Source organism: Epithele typhae (assembly GCF_022376455.1).
Source record: "Epithele typhae strain CBS 203.58 chromosome Unknown BXZ73scaffold_45, whole genome shotgun sequence".
NCBI classification, from domain to species: Eukaryota; Fungi; Basidiomycota; class Agaricomycetes; order Polyporales; family Epitheliaceae; genus Epithele; species Epithele typhae.
The window spans coordinates 203,112-221,398 of NW_025954236.1; the positions used below are offsets into that span (position 1 = coordinate 203,112).

The 18,287-nt window shown below is 58.3% G+C and overlaps 7 protein-coding genes across 7 annotated transcripts; 5 read left to right on the forward strand and 2 right to left on the reverse strand.

Annotated features, from left to right (window-relative positions):
* Positions 1-864: 864 nt before the first annotated feature.
* BXZ73DRAFT_91453 (plasma-membrane proton-e) lies at positions 865-4,191 on the forward strand (the record flags this gene model as incomplete). The annotated part of the gene is made up of 7 exons (XM_048025979.1): positions 865-988; positions 1,051-1,073; positions 1,136-1,321; positions 1,375-1,787; positions 1,843-3,426; positions 3,482-3,812; positions 3,868-4,191. 7 exons carry the CDS (start codon positions 865-867, stop codon positions 4,189-4,191), a joined length of 2,985 nt encoding a protein of 994 aa, XP_047875320.1.
* Positions 4,192-6,970: 2,779 nt separating this feature from the next.
* Positions 6,971-7,866, forward strand: BXZ73DRAFT_79512 (uncharacterized protein; the record flags this gene model as incomplete). The annotated part of the gene is made up of 4 exons (XM_048023108.1): positions 6,971-7,203; positions 7,267-7,491; positions 7,549-7,764; positions 7,818-7,866. 4 exons carry the CDS (start codon positions 6,971-6,973, stop codon positions 7,864-7,866), a joined length of 723 nt encoding a protein of 240 aa, XP_047875321.1.
* Positions 7,867-8,223: 357 nt separating this feature from the next.
* On the reverse strand, positions 8,224-9,906 carry BXZ73DRAFT_79513 (uncharacterized protein; the record flags this gene model as incomplete). The annotated part of the gene is made up of 10 exons (XM_048023109.1): positions 8,224-8,322; positions 8,378-8,449; positions 8,510-8,679; positions 8,739-8,802; positions 8,866-8,970; positions 9,030-9,042; positions 9,103-9,284; positions 9,337-9,416; positions 9,478-9,541; positions 9,604-9,906. The coding sequence occupies 10 exons, from the start codon at positions 9,904-9,906 to the stop codon at positions 8,224-8,226; spliced, it is 1,152 nt and encodes a 383-aa protein (XP_047875322.1).
* Positions 9,907-10,989: 1,083 nt separating this feature from the next.
* On the forward strand, positions 10,990-12,624 carry BXZ73DRAFT_103887 (uncharacterized protein; the record flags this gene model as incomplete). Its single annotated transcript, XM_048015723.1, has 8 exons — positions 10,990-11,151; positions 11,203-11,266; positions 11,350-11,429; positions 11,490-11,667; positions 11,735-11,989; positions 12,163-12,329; positions 12,393-12,455; positions 12,517-12,624. The coding sequence occupies 8 exons, from the start codon at positions 10,990-10,992 to the stop codon at positions 12,622-12,624; spliced, it is 1,077 nt and encodes a 358-aa protein (XP_047875323.1).
* Positions 12,625-12,779: 155 nt separating this feature from the next.
* Positions 12,780-13,803, reverse strand: BXZ73DRAFT_103888 (uncharacterized protein; the record flags this gene model as incomplete). Its single annotated transcript, XM_048015724.1, has 4 exons — positions 12,780-12,887; positions 12,956-13,018; positions 13,086-13,602; positions 13,664-13,803. 4 exons carry the CDS (start codon positions 13,801-13,803, stop codon positions 12,780-12,782), a joined length of 828 nt encoding a protein of 275 aa, XP_047875324.1.
* A 342-nt stretch (positions 13,804-14,145) lies between these two features.
* BXZ73DRAFT_79516 (uncharacterized protein) lies at positions 14,146-14,799 on the forward strand (the record flags this gene model as incomplete). The annotated part of the gene is made up of 1 exon (XM_048023110.1): positions 14,146-14,799. One exon carries the CDS (start codon positions 14,146-14,148, stop codon positions 14,797-14,799), a length of 654 nt encoding a protein of 217 aa, XP_047875325.1.
* A 447-nt stretch (positions 14,800-15,246) lies between these two features.
* Positions 15,247-17,981, forward strand: BXZ73DRAFT_79517 (uncharacterized protein; the record flags this gene model as incomplete). The annotated part of the gene is made up of 13 exons (XM_048023111.1): positions 15,247-15,558; positions 15,616-15,679; positions 15,735-15,823; positions 15,874-16,047; positions 16,077-16,133; positions 16,190-16,294; positions 16,354-16,417; positions 16,471-16,628; positions 16,680-16,751; positions 16,807-16,858; positions 17,209-17,385; positions 17,532-17,692; positions 17,784-17,981. 13 exons carry the CDS (start codon positions 15,247-15,249, stop codon positions 17,979-17,981), a joined length of 1,683 nt encoding a protein of 560 aa, XP_047875326.1.
* Between the last annotated feature and the right edge of the window lie 306 nt (positions 17,982-18,287).

Below are 18,287 nucleotides of genomic sequence, written 5' to 3' on the forward strand. Positions count from 1 at the left end.
GCGCGAACGAGTTGGAGAGGCGGTGCGTGGGGGAACGTACGTGATTGAGATATGTTCGAGCGTGCGCGGAGGAGCGGAGGGGGGCAGAAGGAGGGAAGATAGCGGGCTGATACATCATTTAGACGGGGCTGCGCGCATCAGCGTGGCTGATGACCGGACGGCGGGGAGCGCGGCGCACCCATTGGGCCACCCGCCGCGGCCAATCGCGCGCGAGTGGGGGACGAGACGGCGCGGGGGGCGGCGCACACGACCGGGCGGGAACGTTGACGAGGAGACGAGCACCCTTCGCCCGCCCCGGCGGAGTCGACGGTGATCAATCGACAGACAGTCCTGGGTGCGCCGGGTCCGCTCGGGTGGCAACGGGCGTCGCTGGCAGCACGCCACGCCCGACAGCATGCACTGAGGCGGGGGCGACGGCGGCGGGGTGGTCGACCGAGTCGGAGGCGCGGCGGCTCGTATACACGCCCCTCGAGCGCAGCGCAGCGCGCAGAGCCCGCGCCCGCGCCCGCCGGGGAGAGCGTTATCGCGAGGACGAGCATGGCCGACTCGCGCGCGGGCGAAGGCGCGGGGGCGGGCGAAAAGACGCGGCAGAGATTGGCCCTCGGCGGGCGTGCGCCGGATCAAGGAGGGATCAGGCGGCTGGCGGACTGTGTGGTCCTGTTTGGCGTGATCTCGCGGGTGGGAGGGAGCCGGATATTTAAGACTATGGCGGCTGCCGCCGACGTTCCATCCTCCCTCCTCTTCCTCCTCCCGTCGTCGCCCGCTCGCCCGTCCGCGCCGCACTTGCAGGCCTTCTAGCTCAGTCTAGGGTTCCTCCCGACGACCCGGTCCTCCCCCCGTCACCTCCCCTCCCCCCTTCCCCCAATGTCCGACCCCACGGTCGAGAAGGTGGCCGACGCCTCTGCGCCGGCCAAGGAGATCACTCCCGAGCCCGAAAAGAAGAAGAGAGAGTACAAGGATTTTGGCGAGGAGGATGAAAAGCCCACCCGTACGTCTCCATCGCTTCTTCGCGTATCCGTAGCCGACAGCTAAGTCGCGTCCCGCTTAAAGACGCCAAGGTTGATATGTCTCAGGCAAGTCACGGGACGGCTCATTGCTGCGTTGACGATTTGCTGACTTGCCCTGCCTCGCACAGATCCAACTCAAGGCTGAGGACCTCTACGACAAGGAGAAGGTCGACCTCGAGACCATCGTCGTCGACGACGTCTTCAAGTTGCTTCAGTGCGACGAGAACGGTCTGACGGATGAGGAAGCCAACCGCCGTCTTGAGCTCTTCGGCCCCAACAGGCTCGAGAGCGAGGAGCAGAACCCCTTCCTCCAGGTGTGTAGCCCGCTTGCGTCTCGGCGGCGCACGCAATTGACCCCGCTGCGCAGTTTCTCTCCTTTATGTGGAACCCGCTCTCCTGGGTCATGGAAGCCGCCGCCCTCGTCGCCATCGCTTTGTCCAACGGCGAGTCTCGTCCCCCCGACTGGCAGGACTTCGTCGGTATCGTCACCCTCCTGCTCATCAACTCCGGTATCGGCTTCTACGAGGAACGCAATGCGGGTAACGCCGTCAAGGCGCTCATGGACTCGCTGGCTCCCAAGGCTCGTGTCAAGCGCGCGGGCCAGTGGCGCGAGATCGAGTCGGCCCAGCTCGTCCCCGGTGATATGATTGCCTTCAAGATTGGTGACATTGTCCCCGCCGACTGCCGTCTCACCGAGGCCATCAACGTTTCTATCGACCAGGCTGCTCTCACCGGCGAGTCCCTTCCCCAGAGCAAGAAGACCGGCGACCAGTGCTTCTCGTGAGTCTTTCGTCGTTTGTGACGTCGTTGGGCACGTGGCTGACGTCCCTTTCAGCGGCTCTACCTGCAAGCAGGGCGAGGCCGAGGGTGTCGTCATCTCCACTGGTCCCAACACGTTCTTCGGTCGCGCCGCCAACCTCGTCGGTCAGGACGACGACACCACCGGTCACTTGCAGAAGATTCTCGCCCAGATTGGGTCCTTCTGCTTGGTCGTCATCGGTATCTTCGTCGTTGCGGAGATCCTCACCCTCTACGCCGGCTTCCGTTACTCCTACCGCCGCGGTCTCGACAACATCCTCGTCCTCCTCATTGGTGGTATCCCCATCGCTATGCCCACTGTCCTGTCCGTCACGCTCGCCGTCGGCGCCCAGCAGCTCGCGAAGTACAAGGCCATTGTCACCCGTATCACTGCCATTGAGGAGCTCGCCGCCGTCACTATTCTGTGTTCGGACAAGACTGGTACGCTCACGACCAACAAGCTTACCATCGACCGTGACACGATCCGCACCTACGGTCCCTTCTCGGCGGAGGATGTCGTCCTTCTCGCCGCGTACGCCTCGCGCACGGAGAACCAGGACGCCATCGACTCTTGCGTCGTCGGTGCTATCGGCGATGCTTCCCGCGCTCGTGCTGGCATCAAGCTCCTCGACTTCAAGCCCTTCAACCCCGTTGACAAGCGTACCGAGATCACCTACCGTGAGGAGTCCTCCGGCAAGCTCAAGCGCGTCACCAAGGGCATGACCGGTATCATCATCGAGCTCTGCACGCGCAACAAGACTGACGAGCTCGAGAACCGTCTCGAGGCCGACGTCGAGGAGTTCGCCCAGCGCGGTCTCCGTGCGCTCGCGGTCGCGTACGAGGAGGTTGACGGCGACGATTTCGAGGCTGAGGGCAACGGGTTCGAGCTTATCGGTCTCCTTGCTATCTTCGACCCGCCTCGTGAGGACACCAAGCAGACAATCGACGATGCCATGGCTCTTGGCGTCAAGGTCAAGATGGTCACCGGTGACCAGCTCGCTATCGCGAAGGAGACCGGCCGTCGTCTCGGACTCGGCGACCACATGTACCCGGCTAAAGTTCTCAAGGACGGCCCCGACCCCAGCTCGCGTTTCCGGTCCCTCGACGAGATGATCCTCGACGCGGATGGCTTCGCCGGTGTCTTCCCCGAACACAAGTACGAGATCGTCAAGCGTCTCCAGGCTCTCGGCCACCTTTGCGCCATGACCGGTGACGGTGCCAACGATGCTCCCGCTCTGTCCCGCGCCAACGTCGGTATCGCCGTCGAAGGTGCCACCGACGCCGCCCGCTCTGCCGCCGACATTGTCCTCACTGAGCCCGGTCTGTCCACCATCGTCCACGCCATCCGCGGTTCCCGTGTCATCTTCCAGCGCATGCGCAACTACGCCATCTACGCCTGCGCCGTCACCATCCGTATCGTCGTCTGCTTCGCCATCCTCGCGTTCGCCTTCAAGTTCGACTTCCCGCCGTTCATGGTTCTGATCATCGCTCTCCTTAACGATGGTACCATCATGACCCTCTCCGTCGACCGTGTCCTCCCGTCGAACACTCCGGATAGCTGGGATCTTACCGAGATCTTCGCGTACGCCGTCGCGTACGGTCTTTACCTCACCCTCTCTACGTAAGTCCCTTTGGGTTCTTTATCCGGTGGTTTGCCACTAACAGCTGTGCTGTAGCATCGCGCTCGTTGCGATCATCATCCGCACCACCTGGTTCCACGACATGTTCGGTGTCACTCTCGCCAACGGTCTGACGTCCGCGGCGAGCGACCACAACGACCCTCAGCTTCACTCGATCGTCTACCTCCAGGTCGCCATCATCTCGCAGGCCCTCATTTTCATCACCCGTTCGCACGGCTTCTTCTTCATGGAGCGTCCGTCGTACGCCCTGATGGGCGCGTTCTGTGTTGCGCAGTTGATCTCGACGATCATTGCTGTGTATGGCGATTGGGGCTTCACCAAGGTTCAAGGTATCTCAGGTGGCTGGGTTGGTATCGTCTGGGTCTGGGTGAGTGCATGTTCGTTTTTCGTTGCGTCGCGCAGCCCCTCATTTGGTTATATAGGACATCATCTGGTTCTTCCCCCTCGACCTGATCAAGTTCGCGATGAAGGCAACGATCATCAAGTCCCTCCGCGCTCGTCACGAGGCCGCCGTCGCCGAGCAGGCCAAGGAGTCTGGTGTTCCGATGACTCGTACGACCTCGCGCGCCGCGTCCCTCCACGAGTCGCTCTACTCGAACCGTGTCTCGTTCATCCGTCGCGCCGCCCGCAAGGTTGGTTTCGGCCAAAAGATCTCGATGAAGCCCGAGGAACTCCAGCGCTTCAGCTCCATCCAGGCCGCGCGCACTGGTACCGTTCTCGCGCGCAACCCCTCCCGCCCCTCGTAGACGAAGAAGAGCGCGATGGCAGCGTGAGCAGGTTACGCCGCGTGGCTATCCGAGGTCAGCAGCTTCTTGTGGTGTCATATCCCCCGCGTCCCCCACGCCCATACCCTACCGCCCCCGCCCCTCCCCACCACCGTACTACTAGATCCTACTGGTCGCTTGCACGTCCTCGTTTTGTCGCGTCCGTCTCGCCCTCGTGTGTTCGTTCGTGTCTCGGCTTCCCCCCTGTTCTCGTGCATCCCTTCACGACCTGCACCTGCGCATCCCTGCTCGCGGCGACTGTCGCATAATGTGTCGACGGGTGGGCCGCAGATGAGTATTTACCACAGCATCTAGTGTAACGAGAGAAACGTAATAAAGCAGACATAGAGCATCCGTACTTTGCGTGACTTGTGCGACGACCTCGGTTTGAATTCAGTCTGATATGACGGAGGTGGGCGAGTGCCTTCAGAGAAGCTCAGCTTGCGCTGCGTGTCCAGCGACTTGAACTTCGGGCTGGCAGATGCACAAAGAGAGATATTTAGAAGACGTCTATACGCTTGATCAGTGATACAAGAAGAGTCACAGCAGACAAGATGCAGAGGGGCCGGCACGGAGCGCCATCCCTCTGCACTCATCCACCGTACTGTGACTGTTGGCCTCCTTCCTCTCCCTCTCTCCCGTCCGTTCCAGAGGCCCTTTGCCAACGCCTTGACTGCCCACTGCCACCTCGATGTCCGTCTTCCCGAGCGCAACGAGTGTCTGGCGACGACGGTGTCCCGCCTGTCTGCACACTGGGTCACGACGCGCACCCAGCCTGGCTCGTCGCGCGGGACCGGGGCCTTGGCAGTCAACACGGGCAGCGTCGTCATCGTTTGCATCGTCGTCGGATCCACGCCCAAGCAGCGCCCCTTCCTCTTCGTCTTCGTCTTCGTCGGGTCCCGGCTCGAGCAACGCATCGAGCTCCGGCCCAAGCAGCGCGTCCGCGTCCTCGTCCTCGAGCCCCCGCACAAGCGGCAGCAGCGCGAACCCGTACCCGTTCCCGGCCGCCGCGCGCCCGACGCCGCACCAGATCTTCCACCTCCCGCCGAGCGCGACCCGAGCGGACGTCAAGGCGCGGTGTACGTCTCTCTCTCTCTCGTCTCTTCCCCGCCCCTCGCGCCGCTCGTCCCCCTCGCCGACGTCGTCCTAAGTGGAGGACGTATGCCCCCTCCTCGTGCACACCTCACCTCATCGCTGACTCGGACCCTCCCCCTCCCCACCCGTCTCCCCCCGCAGACTACGACCTCGTCCGGATCTACCACCCCGACTCGCCCGCCGCGCGCGCCGGCGGCGTCTCCCCCGACGCCGCGCACGCCCGCTTCCAGGCCATCGCCGCCGCGTACGCCGCGCTCTCTGGAAAGACCCTCGCCGGAGCCGGCCTGGACGGGGGCGGGGACGGGGCACAGGCGCGACCGACACGCGTGCCGACGTACCACGACCTGAGCTCCGCGATGGCGCGCGCGGCGCGGATCCGGCGCGCGCAGTGGGAGCCCGCGCAGGACGAGCGGTGGCGCGAGCGGACGATGGTCGGCGCGCTTCTGGTGGTGCGTTTAGTTCGTTTGTTCATCCTTCCTGCGTCTTTTCCTTCTTGTCGTCCCTTCGTCGGTTCTTTTTCGGGCTTCAGGGCGTGGTTGACGTATGGGGACGAGGGCTGACGGTTTTTTGGGACAGGCAATCGCGCTGTTCGTCTTCCAGACGTACGTCGGGCGGTCGCGCGCGATTGCGCAGGCCAGGGATTTGCGGAGGGTCGGGTCGAAGGGCGGTGGGGGCGGGGGAGGGGCGGGGGACGAGTTCTCGCTCGGGACGGTGGAGAAGCGGGCGCAGGCGTCGCAGGCGGTCTTTGACGACACGGAGCGGTTGGCGGCGAAGAGGGATCCGCCGCGCGGGTCGTGATGGCGGTGCGTGTACGTGCCAGTCTACACGTTTGTCCATTCGTTCTCGGAATGTATGAGTACTTGCAAAAGCTCCGCCTGACGACCTCGTGCAGAGTTGTTGGACGAATGAGCGGAAGTCGTGCATCATGCAGGTGTGTTTCCTTTCAGTATGTGTACAAAACACCGCACTGCGTCGAAGTCGAACCCATCCCACGACTGTGCTCCCTCCACCAGGTCCATGGAGGTCGCCTTGTTCCCGAGGCAATAGGGCGTCGCAGCGACAGTGCTTCGAATCTCATTTCTGTGCTATTTTTGTGGTATATATTGTGCAGTGAGCTCACATTCACATCCAGATGAAAAGGGCGGCCAAATGGAGCTCTACAAACCGTGCATCGTCCCTGCTACTCCGACCACCTCATGCATCTCGCTTACATACATTGCCTGGCTATCAGCTTTTCGCGGACGTGGACGCAGCTTCCAATCAAGCTGAGCTTGACCTCGCGGTCGAGCCAAAGTCCCTGTTACTCCAGATTGGTTCTGCCTCACTATGGACCAATATCCCATTCTGAGAACCACAAGTGGAGCCCATGTGGTACGTTTTAGTGTTTGTCACCTCCTAGGTTGAACTTGTCGTCCGATCTTGAACAAGCTCAATTGTTTTTGCTAATCACAGAAAACATGCCCTAGGAAGCCACTCTCACCGCGGCGAGTTGGCCACTCCCGAGTCCCAGTGCCACCCAAGCATGGATGCACGTCAAGCACGCTTTGGCTCAAGCGATTCGTGTCTATTGTGAGCCACTTCATTCAGTTCTAAAGTATATAAATTCCGTCATGGGCATACTCAACCATCGCAGAACCCTGTCTCTCGCCCAGCTCACAACAACTCAATGACCACCAACATGATCCCGACCCTTCCTGTGCTTGGCGTGGACGACATAGAGCGCCATGCCTTCACTGCCCTCATGGAACAATTCCGCGAAAACAAGCGAAACACAATCGATGCCGTAGCGGAGGCTCCCCTCCTTGTGTCCTTCAAAAGAGACCCCAGGCCGACCGATCTCGACATCAAGTTGCTCTCCGAGGGGCTCGGTCCTGGAGCGGAATACACAGTCGCAGAATGGTGCGCTCTCAGTCCTCTTTAGCGCCGTCGCCTCGTCTTGCTCACGCCATTTCGGCCGTGCAGGTTCAAGCGAAGCCGAGTGCGTGCGGGGGTCGACGTCGGCGTCAAGCAGTGGTGCGCCAACTTCAAGGCATCCTCCATCCTCTTCCGTGAACCTGTCTCCATTCGGGGAGCGGAAGCGCTCCTGTTTTACATGTACGACGTCTCCGGCTTCCAGTGCCCCAGCGAGGAGCAAATCGAGGCCATATCCCGCCTGACCCGGCGGACGACGGATTCCCTGCGCACGTAGTATGTTTCTTTTTCCTCGTTCGCCGCTGACAGTGCTCACTGATACCGGTTGGGTAGTTTTCAAGAGCGTCGCGCCAAGGATCCTAGGCTCGCGAAACTTACGGAGGCCGAATGGGATGCCCGCTTCGCGCCGTTGCCGTCACGCGCCGAGAAGGACACCCAACTGCAGGATGAACTGTGGAAAGCAGTTTGGCACGCGCAGCTGGATAGCGCTGACGATCACTTGAAGCTCGCCGTCAAATACGGTGTGAGAGCGGAGGAACTCGGAATACAGTACGTGACGACTCACCGTTTCACGCGAAACCTACGGGCTCATTGTCTGACAGGATAGAAGAAACACGCCGCTATGATGCGTACATTGTAAGCAATCAGTGACGTGCGGCATCGATGCATCGTACGCAATGTTATTTGTCTCATATTCGGTCACGACACCCCTGTTTCTATATATTACTGCTTCGCTCGACCGAGACTGGCTGCCACCGGTAACCGGTAAGTGACCGAAGGCAAAGGAAATGAAGGAGTCGACGCAGAATATTCGTGTTCATGTGAGCGACGATTTCATTATTGTACACGGTATCCACGCGCATGCTATCTACAATGGGAACAAAAGCGCCAGCGCTCCCGGCAGATGCGTGTCGAGACTTCCAGTGCCCTTCCGACGCTTGCCTTCTGAGGGCGCTACCAGCTCCCGTGCCAGACGGAGACGGCCCAAACACGGGCGACGACCATCGATCATTTGTTCGAGTCCTGGACGCCCCGTGCGTAGTTGTCGAGCATCTCGGTGAGACTCCTGTACAGGTCTCGTGTCCCGCTGAGCTTCCTAACGAAGCGCTGTGCAACGAAGTTAGCTCTCAAGCAGTCGGTTGTAAGCGTGGCACGCAAGAACCTTGACTTTAGACTCGTCCGAGCCGACGACGAGCTCAAGCTGCGTCGTGAGTTCAAGCATGTCGATCTGGAGCTAGAAAGCTTTGTTGTGAGCGGCGTGTATCAGGAAAAAGGAAAAGAAAATGGGACGAACGTGCTGCCAGATGTGCGCGAGGACCTCGAGCTTCTCGACGAGTCCGTCGATCTCGCGCTGGGTCCCCCTGAGACTCCTCTCGTATTTCTCATACCGCAGGTGCTCCCTCTTGTGCTCTTCCTCGCGCTGTCGGAACTCTTCGCGCGCCTTCTCCAGGGATGGCTTCAAGGCTGTGAGATCGGAATGATGAGGGCGACGTGCATGGAGCGCAGACCTCACGGAGACGCACAGGAGAGCTCTCGGCGTAGCTTCAAGTACTCCACCCCATTCTCCGCGAGTTCGAAAATGGTAGTCTGCCAGAAATTTCAGTCATCTCACACAAAAAGAACGCGAGGACCGAGGACTGCGATACTCACGATTACAAGTATCATAGCGCCGGGTGCGAGTGTATGGATTACTTGGGTCACGGCACCGGCACCTATTGAAAGCAGTTCTGTTGTCGCCTTGCCTATGGCGGAGAGCTAGTAAAAGGCGGAGACTGAGACAAAGAGTATGAAGATCAACAAGTCCCTCGACTCACCTGGTCTGATACGCTGCGCGAAGTAGACGACGATCAGCGCAAGTCGAAGACGCTCCTCGTGCTGAACGCTCACTGTTTAACTTGCGCCTCGATTCCTTTCAACTTCTCTTCCGCCGGCTTCAACATGTCGTTAATGGGCTTTTCCGCGTCGTCGAGCGCAATCGCAATTTTCTCCTTGAAGAGCGCGACGTCCTTGGCAAGCGACTCGAACTTCACTTGAGTCTTGTGAGCTCCGTCGACTTTCTCGTTCAGTTTCTTTAAAAGTCATTAGTAAATAGTTCGACTTGGTCATGCCGGATACACCCACCTCCGCGAAGAATTTTAGATCCTTCTTGATGTCTTGAATTTCCTCGAGGTCGAAGTCTTCCAGCACCGCCCTGGTATACTCTGCACAAGACCCGAGTGAGCACCCAGGCGCACTGCATAGTGTAGGAGGTCACGAACTCACGTTTCATGAAAGCCGACGCTTCAACCGCATTCCTGTGGCTGAGGTTCAGGTGCTCGTCGAACCTCTGGGAATCAGATCAGCCTTGCACGTCGCGGGCGACAGACGATATGGACACGGACGACGTACGTTGGACAGCATGTCCCACTCGGGGCTGAGTGCGATGACCGTGCCGTTCCGCCGGGTGAACCGCGCGTTGTCAAAGTCGAGGACGTCGGCGCGGATCTGGCGGTTCCGGCGCCGGATGTCGTTCACCGTGGCCGCGAGGGACTTGATCTCGTCGGCCACGGTCTTGGCGACCTTGGGGCTCTCGAACGCCTGCTTCACGACCTCGGTCGCCCCGGTGGACTCGATACTCTCGACGGCCTTGAGCGCGATCGAGATGACCTCGGGTGCGGGCTTGGTTTGGGTATAGGTGGCGGTCGGTGACATCGTGCACGAAAAAAGGGGGTAGAGATCGCTGCAGCAGAGAGATCTGGCGACGGGACTTAAGTATGACGTTCGGAGGCGGGAGGTTCGAGGGTGAGCCCTTCGGCGCTCCGCGATTGATGACGAGTGTTCCGAGGTGGTCTGAGTGAGACAGTCAGGTGTCGTTCTATCTGCACGGAAGCGTTATCGAGTCCCCGGTCAGTGCGATCTGCGTGGACGCAACAATGGAAGGACGAACGAGAGGCCACATGAAAAGGTTCAGAGTCGGGCGTGGATCTGGTCCACCTCGTACACTTGGGGAAGCATTTCTGCACTTTCTGACAGAGCGTGAGATGTGCGCTGTCCATGTTTGAACAGAGAACTCGGTCTGGGGAACGGACGCAGAGATCAGATGGCGTGCCTCAAGGAGGTGGATGGTGGCTATCATATTTTAGATCGGAGTCGGACCGCAAAGAAGATTTAAATGGGATAGATACTGCCCAGATAGAAAGAATGCTTCGCATGCTATCTTAAAGCATTCAGGCCTTTTACTCATCCGTATGTTCTGGGCAATGTGAGCAGATTCATCGGTGCTGGCGAGTGACTTGACATACGTGGCCTCTCACCATTGATGTATACGTCTTGAAAATGAAAAATACGTTCGGGGAATGGCAGAGTGCAAGAGCGTCGCGGCGTTCTCGCCAAAAGAGGCTGGGAAGAGGGGCAGAATGTGGTTTGCGTGTGGTGGCCAAATGCACGTTGCGGCGCCTAAACCGGACGATCTCCGCTGACGTGTTCCATTTAGGCGCTAACTGACCTTCGTCTCCTGCTTGCATCACGGCGACGCTGAGATTGGCCTGAAGATGGTCCGGATGCTCAACCACGGGGTGTAGCAAGCACACGATATACTCAGATATGGTGAGAGGATCCTGGGGTGCCCGAGTGTGCTGAAGCTGACAGGCAACGCTGCCTCCGCATCGCATAGGCTCAGATGAACACGAGCTTAGCGCCATACTGCCGTGGGGTCCAGGGCTTCCATAAGTACCCTCAGAAGGCTGCAACGCTCAGCAACCTCAGCATAGCCCATCTCCCCGCCAGATTCTCGCCATGTCTATCGAGCTCGTTTCCAGGCTTTCCACCAACGTCACTGCGCTTGAAGCGTCGGCTCGCGAACTCCGTAACAGTCTTACCAACGCCGACGCCAGTGTCCTGCACGTCGACCTGTACACCCCGCAAGATTTTCTCCAGCGATTCACATCCTATTATGAGGTGCGACCCTCTTGATAGTCTATTTCATCCCGGTGCTCATCCAAAACGCAGGACTATCGTGGGATCGTATCTCGATCGGAATCGTTCTCCACTAAGCTCGCGGCGACCATCAAAGGTTGGTTTTTTGGCGTGCGGAACCTCTGCACTAGGCTTATTGAACGTGAATATTAATTTCTATCTTGCCTGCTATTCAAACAGTCTACATCGCGCAGCAGGCCAACTTGAAGGATCCCGAAGAGACGGAGGACACGATCGATGACCTGCAAGCTCTGCAGACCGTATGTCGTTGTATAGCTCTGCCGTCTTCCGTATTTTGACAACACCCCCATCGGTTACAGGCGATCAAGTCCATGGACTTCGATCTTTCACCATCGTTCTCCACGCTTGTCGAGAGTTACCGGCAGCTCTTCGAGGAGATGGAAGTCGCGCTCACCACCCCGAACTCCGATGATGCTCCAGAAGTCGCCGAGTCCCAGGCCGATTCTGAAATCCCGAATATACAACCAGTCCAACCGCGTACGTAGTTGCTCTCATTCGCCCTCGCGAGTTTCATTAATCCATCTTTTTCTCAGTTCCGAGGTAGGTATTGCTTGCATTCCTATCCCCGGCCATTCAACGAAGACCGCGAAGGCGTCCGCTGGCCACGCGCAACCCACCGTACGCTCTAAGCCCTCCAAGAGCAAGATGGACGCCCTCCCTCCCCTGCCGTCCGAGGGGGAGGCGCCTGTCTCTCAGCGCAGGCCCTTTGGGCCACTCAACACCGGCTCCGAACCCAATGTGCCCCCCAGAGGCCCGGATCCTCAGCTGCCGAAGACCCATTCAGGGACGCCGCTGAGCCGTACTCCGGATCCCCGCGTGGAAGTCGCGGCGAAAGACGCGAGTCCTCGGTCACACGGGCCTCTGTCTTCGTGGAAAACGCTCCGTGGCAGCCTGTCATTTAAAACCGGCAAGAGCCCAACGGTATTGCTCCTTGCGTTGCTCCCATCTCGCGCTCACGGTCCATCTTCGCAGCTGCTGCGAAACCAGCCCACGAGGCGCCGCCGCCAATCGACCAGGACAAGTACACGCGTGCGCGCGCGAGCGTTGACGGTCTCCCCGCGCTCCTCGAGCTCGTCCAGGCCGCGTCGACGCGGGACACTGAGCGGGTGAAGGCGATGTTCTCTGACGTCGCGAACGCAGTGAGTGTCCGGTCCTCTGACGGGTCTAAGGGCGTGCGCTGACTGGGCTGTGTTCGCCCGCAGCTGGCGAAGGAGATCGACGACTGCCTCGAGGCGCTGGATGCGATCAAGAAGGACCCATCCACGGTGCGCGCGCGCATTTCTATGAGGCTGACGGGGATGCGCTGATGCCGGATATGCATTGTAGGACAACCAGCGCAGCGTAGCCATCATGGACCACACCCTGGCCACGTCGGTGGTGCATTGGAAGGAGGTGATCGCGCAGCTGGACAAGTTCGCAAGGAGCGCAAAATGAGATCGAGCACAGAGTGTCTGTAGTCCGAACGCGTGTGCAGAATTCTCGGCAAATGAATAATTAGGCTTGGTCATGTCCAGCATGTATAAAAACGCAGAGCGTGGGTGATAATATAAGCGACACCCGAACTCTGCTGTGCTCGTCCAGAGCGCCGATCACTTTGCGCACCTCGCATACCTGTCGAGCGCAGCGGTCACGGCCTGCCAGCTCTCCACCGACGACACCACTCGATGGTTCGCCTGAGTGATCCTGAGCTGGTCGGCCTATCGACACCAGCGTCTCATGAGCACCGTGCAGGCGGGTCGGGATCAACTCGGAGGCGAACACTTACCGGTGTTTTCATATCACTCGGGGCCTGCAGCGCGGCAAGCGTGCCGTTTATTTCTGCCAAAAGCTGTAAAGCACAGTAAGGCAGTTCGTCAGGGCGACTATCACCGCGTTGCAACGGAACCCGGGCGTACCTTCTGCGAGATCGCGGAAAAAACGCCTTGGCGAGCTGCGGCTGCCTCGCTAGCTCTTCTTCGGCGAGCTTGATGGTCTCGAGCACTTGGTCGATCTCCGTTCTGATCCGTCGGGGCGCCCATGGTGAACATCTCCGGGAGCTTGGTGGGGAGCTTGGAGGGCAGCTGCGCAGCGGAAATTGCATGTAAGCGAGAGGAAGCGAAGAGGGAGTCGCGGTGGGTCGCGTGGTACGTGCCAATTGAACCGCTGGTGCCGGCAGCGGCGTTGGATCCTCCGCTCTGAGCCGCCGTCGAGCGGCCAGCGAGAGCCTTCCACAGCGAAGCGCCGGCCACCCTCACGCCGTCCAAGCAGGATGGGGTTCCATTGGCGTCCAGCGAATCGGGCTCTTCTTGTATTGATTTACCGCTGAAACACTCCTGAGCAGTCGTACGTCTTCGCAGTCCCGGGTTCAGGGCGTATGCTCTCGAGCGTCCCATTTGGGGAGCGGACGATGCGCGTGGAGGGGACCGAGGGGATCTGGAGCGTATGCCGAGACAATGAGAACGGCGTCTCACACTGAGAATATCGATAGACGGACTTCCTGGCACCAGGATTGCGGGTCATGTCCGTGACAACGTCGATGGTATGACGCCGCAGTTGTCGTCTAAGGTCTTCTCTGAACGCGCCGTATCGCTGGGCGACGGCCGAGAAGTCGGCCCATATGGGGTCGAGGTTCATGTCGCGAAGTTTCTAGAGGGCATGTTGGTAAGAAGGTCTTGCCACCGCGATGGGACATGGATCACCTTCTCTAGAGATCTGAGTTCTTGAATCGTGTCTTCCGTCAGCGCGGTATCTCTCAAGTCTGCTTGAACAGCCAGGTATACTATGACCGACAAGATCAGCACATGACCAATGAGAAGCTATTGGAAAAAAAGCACTTGCTTTTTATATGTGCAGAGAGTTCGGCCGAGAACCGTTCAAGATGAGGATGAAGCTTGCGGAGCTCCTGGTGGCCACAGCGATGAGACAGCAGTATCCCGAAATGAGCCTATCACCGTACCGTGTATATAGAAGTCCAGGATGGGCGAAGATTGGAAGAATGCCTGGCATCCAAACGAAGCAAAATGGCCTCGCTCTCTATATGCAAGCGACGGAGCTCGCTGGAAGAGCGCTCGAGAGCGTGGAGCTCTTGAGTTACTGTGCCGGGTAAAGCGATGGACATGTGCTTGGCGGGGCTGGGAGAAGGGGTCCGAGAGGAATGTTGCTGGGCCACACCGTTGCATCACGAGGACTTATAAGACGACCGGTGTTAGTAGACATGTGGCAGCAAAACGGTTTAGGCGGGAGTTCGGCGGAAGCCATGTGAGCATACACGCTTGCATGTTACCTGTCTCCGTTGTACATCTCCGTCGAAGGGCAGAGCACAATGAGATTGCCGAGTTCAGCACCGTCGATGGTCGTGGACAAGTCGTGGACGAGGCTCACGGATCGGTCCGGGCCGGGAGGCGCCGGGAAATTTCAGCGGCAGAAGCTTCACGTCATGTTCGCCGTGCACACGTCCACCTTGTCTCCGCGCCGTATCAACCTGTCTTCCCGAGGCCTCGTGTGTGGCACAAACGGAGCCGCAGTCGCATGGCAAGAACCGCAGAGCGCCAGCAGGTCGCCAACAGCATCGACGAGCCTAGTGCCTCACCTCCAATCGCGGATCCGGACAGCCCCGCCCGCTCGATTTGAAACCGTAACTATCACTTTGCGAGGAAAGAAGCTAAAAACACCGTTCTGTGAGCATTGTAAACCTCTCTATAATCGGATCCTCCGAACACGGGCGTCCCGTCGCGCCTCACGTAGGCCGCACCGACTCCTCCCGTCACCGAAGGTTTCGGAAGGCCGATGATAGTTTCGAGGAGTTCTGTTGGCTGTGGGCGGACTCATGCATTTCAATCAGGGTCATACCGCACAGTGGCAAGGAAGCTGGTCCGCTGACTTGAGTCGTGTCTATCTACGCCGCGTCACCCTTGCACACGGTTCGAGGTGTGGTGGACCGACCTTCCTCCCATTCATCGGGGAGACGCGCCGAACATTGCCCCATTCGTATCCCTAGAGCATTGGAAATATCTGATCGGCGAGTATAAAAGTCCGCGAAGGAGGGTAAACGACCCCACGTCTTCACTTCCTCACATTATGAACCCACTGCGTGTTGCGCCTCCCACCTACACAGAATCATGCGATCCACGGGTCGAAGAGATGCCTCAAACCTTGTTTCTTCATGGCGGTGATGTCGCCGTTGATAGCGTACAGCAGCTCTTTCAGTCACGCGAAGTGGAACGCACTGCGTTGGAAGAGATCAGGAAACTTACGGCCACTGTCAACGAAATACGTCAAGCCAACCGCCGGATCCGCGACGATCTCAGTTACTTCGACAAGGCACGGTTTCGCGACAAGAAAAAACGGCAGTGGATTCAGCTCGGTCCCAAATGGGATGAGTTCTCTTTCGTACATCGTTTTCCCCCTTCTGCTACGCATGTTATGCGCTGACGTGCATGACCATAGAAATTCGACGCATATCTCAATGACAGCCACAAAAAGGCGGTAGACGCGTCCCTGTTCATGAAACGTAAGTTCCCGAATGCGTCTCACACATAGATAATTGAATAAGCTAGTGTATTCAGTGCTCACCATCATTCTCGACACTGTGTCCGAAAACGCTTCGAACGATGTCATGAACGGGGCGAAATCCGAGCTCCAAAAGCTTATTGAAGTACGTCCGTGGTGTCCTACGTTCCGTTCTTTGCTGATGCTCCAGATTAGAAAGCCGATGTCAAAAGCGCGGAGGCGTGCAGTACCACTTCCGAATTCGATGAGCTCGTCAAGGAACTGTCAATCTTTCAGACCGATATCCAGATGGCGCTGGACTGCGCTGGAGAGCCAATCACGTCAGCGCTCAAATCTGCGAAGGAGAAGTTCGACAGCATAGATGCGCAGGTAAAGCAGTGAGTCTTTGTCTCGTCTAGTTGAAACGGTGTAGTACGGTGTTGACAGTTCATTTCTGCGGTAGGGTGTCAGCGAAGGTGAGCCGTGTGCTGATTATAAATGTACCATCACCCACTCACCATTCTGTCTGTAGATGGATGGATTGGGGAAAGAAATCTCAGATAACGTGTACAAAGGATGCTCTGCGTTATCGGAAGTTTTCCGCAATTTGGCGCCTTCAGCGATGTATATTGTCACGGTGAGTATAGGTCGAGCGACACGAACCCACACTTTCACAGCTCATCGAACATCGCTTAGACCACTACTCTCAAACTCGCTAAGTGCAATGCCGGTCTAGTCACTGCTGGCTTCGAACGACAGCGTGCGTTGTTCCTCGTTTCAGTGCACATCATAGCCGAGCGTTTAGTATGACAGGTCTTGAGGAAGAGCTCACCAAAGCGAAGGTCAGAGTGGAAGAGCTCGAAGGGCCCATGAAAAGATATCAACTCTATGGGAAGAGACTCGCCAGCACCAAGGCCGACGTCGAGCACCTTGGCGAGAAACTCCAGACCCTGGCCTTCATCTGGAAGAACGTACGTGCAGGACATAGAAGATGTTCACCACTTATGCGCAATGTGAATCAGATACAAATGGACATGCACGAACTCCGGAAAATACTCGACGTAATCTCTGAGCACGATGACTCTATCAACAAAGTACGTTTCTATCTCGTTCATGATTTGCGAGAGTGGGTCTGACATCGTCTTGCAGATATTTTTCTCCAAGAAGATGGATCTCTTGAAAGACGTGAGCTCGCGACTGAGTACGTTGCTGAGTGAATACGCACGGGGACCACGTCGTGCCAAGCACCAGCAGACAGGGCTGCAGACGCGCCACGTGTCGTCAAACGGTTCAATCCGTTCCGGAGTTTCATTGGATGAGCTGGGCGGTTCGGTACTGTGGCTCCATCTCGCCATGATCGACACGTGAAGTCATATACATACTATCTCCACCGGTCCGTTCGAGCTATGGTGAGACTGTCCATCTGTCGAAGAATTTGGAATACAATCGCGCTGGCTACGCCCACAGCCATCCTTACGCGCCGCCTGACCTTCGTCGATACCGCTTTCCGACTCGCCAAGTTCTGATCCTGCCTGCGATTGCGCCCAACAGCGCCTAGCCCGGGTCTGCATCACCACGAACGACGTCACTTCGTGCTCCTCACATACGGTACCTGTCGAGCAGAGTGGTCACGGCTTGCCAGTTCTCCACGGACGATATCACGGACGACACAGTCGATGGTTGTCCTGCGTGATCCTGAGCTGGTAGGCCTATCGACACAATTATTTCGTGAGCGCCTCGCGGCTCGGAGACGAACTCTCCCGGTGTCTTCAAATCACCCGAGCCTGCAGCGAGGCGAGCGTGCCGCTTGTTTCAGTCAAAAGCTGCAAAGAACGGAAGGGGCGTCTCGTCAGAATGACTACCGGTTGCAACAGAACGCCGGACGAACCTTCTGCGGGATTGCGGAAAACACGCTCTTGGCGAGCTGCGGCCGCCTCGCCAGCTCATCTTCCACGAGCTTGATGGTCTCGAGCACTTGGCCGATCTCGGTTCTCGACTTGTCGGGGCGCCCATGGTGACCATCTCCGGGAGCGTGGTGAGGAACTGCGCACCGGAAATTGCGTGTTAGCGAGAGGAAGCCGCGGTAACTGCGTGGCACGTGCCAACTGAACCGCTGGTGCCTGCAGCGGCGTTGGATCCTTGTGTCGAGTCGCGTCGAGCGGCCAGGCGAGATCGCGGAGAACGCGCTCATGCTAGCTGGCGTTTCGGAACTGCAGAAGATCCCGAAGAATGTCGTTAATCAATGGCCGGAGAATGCACTTCGCGTGGTGGGTGCCGAAAAATCGGACAGTGTTGTAGGAGGTTGTTCCGTTCTAGCTATCTGATTTACTGGAAAGGCGAAGCGGAGCCCGTGTGGCTGCGAGGTACTATATCCGCCTCTGTTGCGCGTTCCGTGCACTGGACAGCGGTTAAAACGACGATGGCGCGAAGGCAGAGTACTCACGCCATTCCCCTTATGCTTGAATCGATTTCCACCCACCTATGTGGACCTGCGCACGCCGCAAAGTAGGTGCGCTGGTGGCAAGAGAGAGAGAGAGCGGTACGAAGGTACACACCCTATGAGTACACGCGTTTAGCCGACGGAAAGTTCCATGTGTGCGCACTTTAATAATTTCCTCAACGGAGGAGGT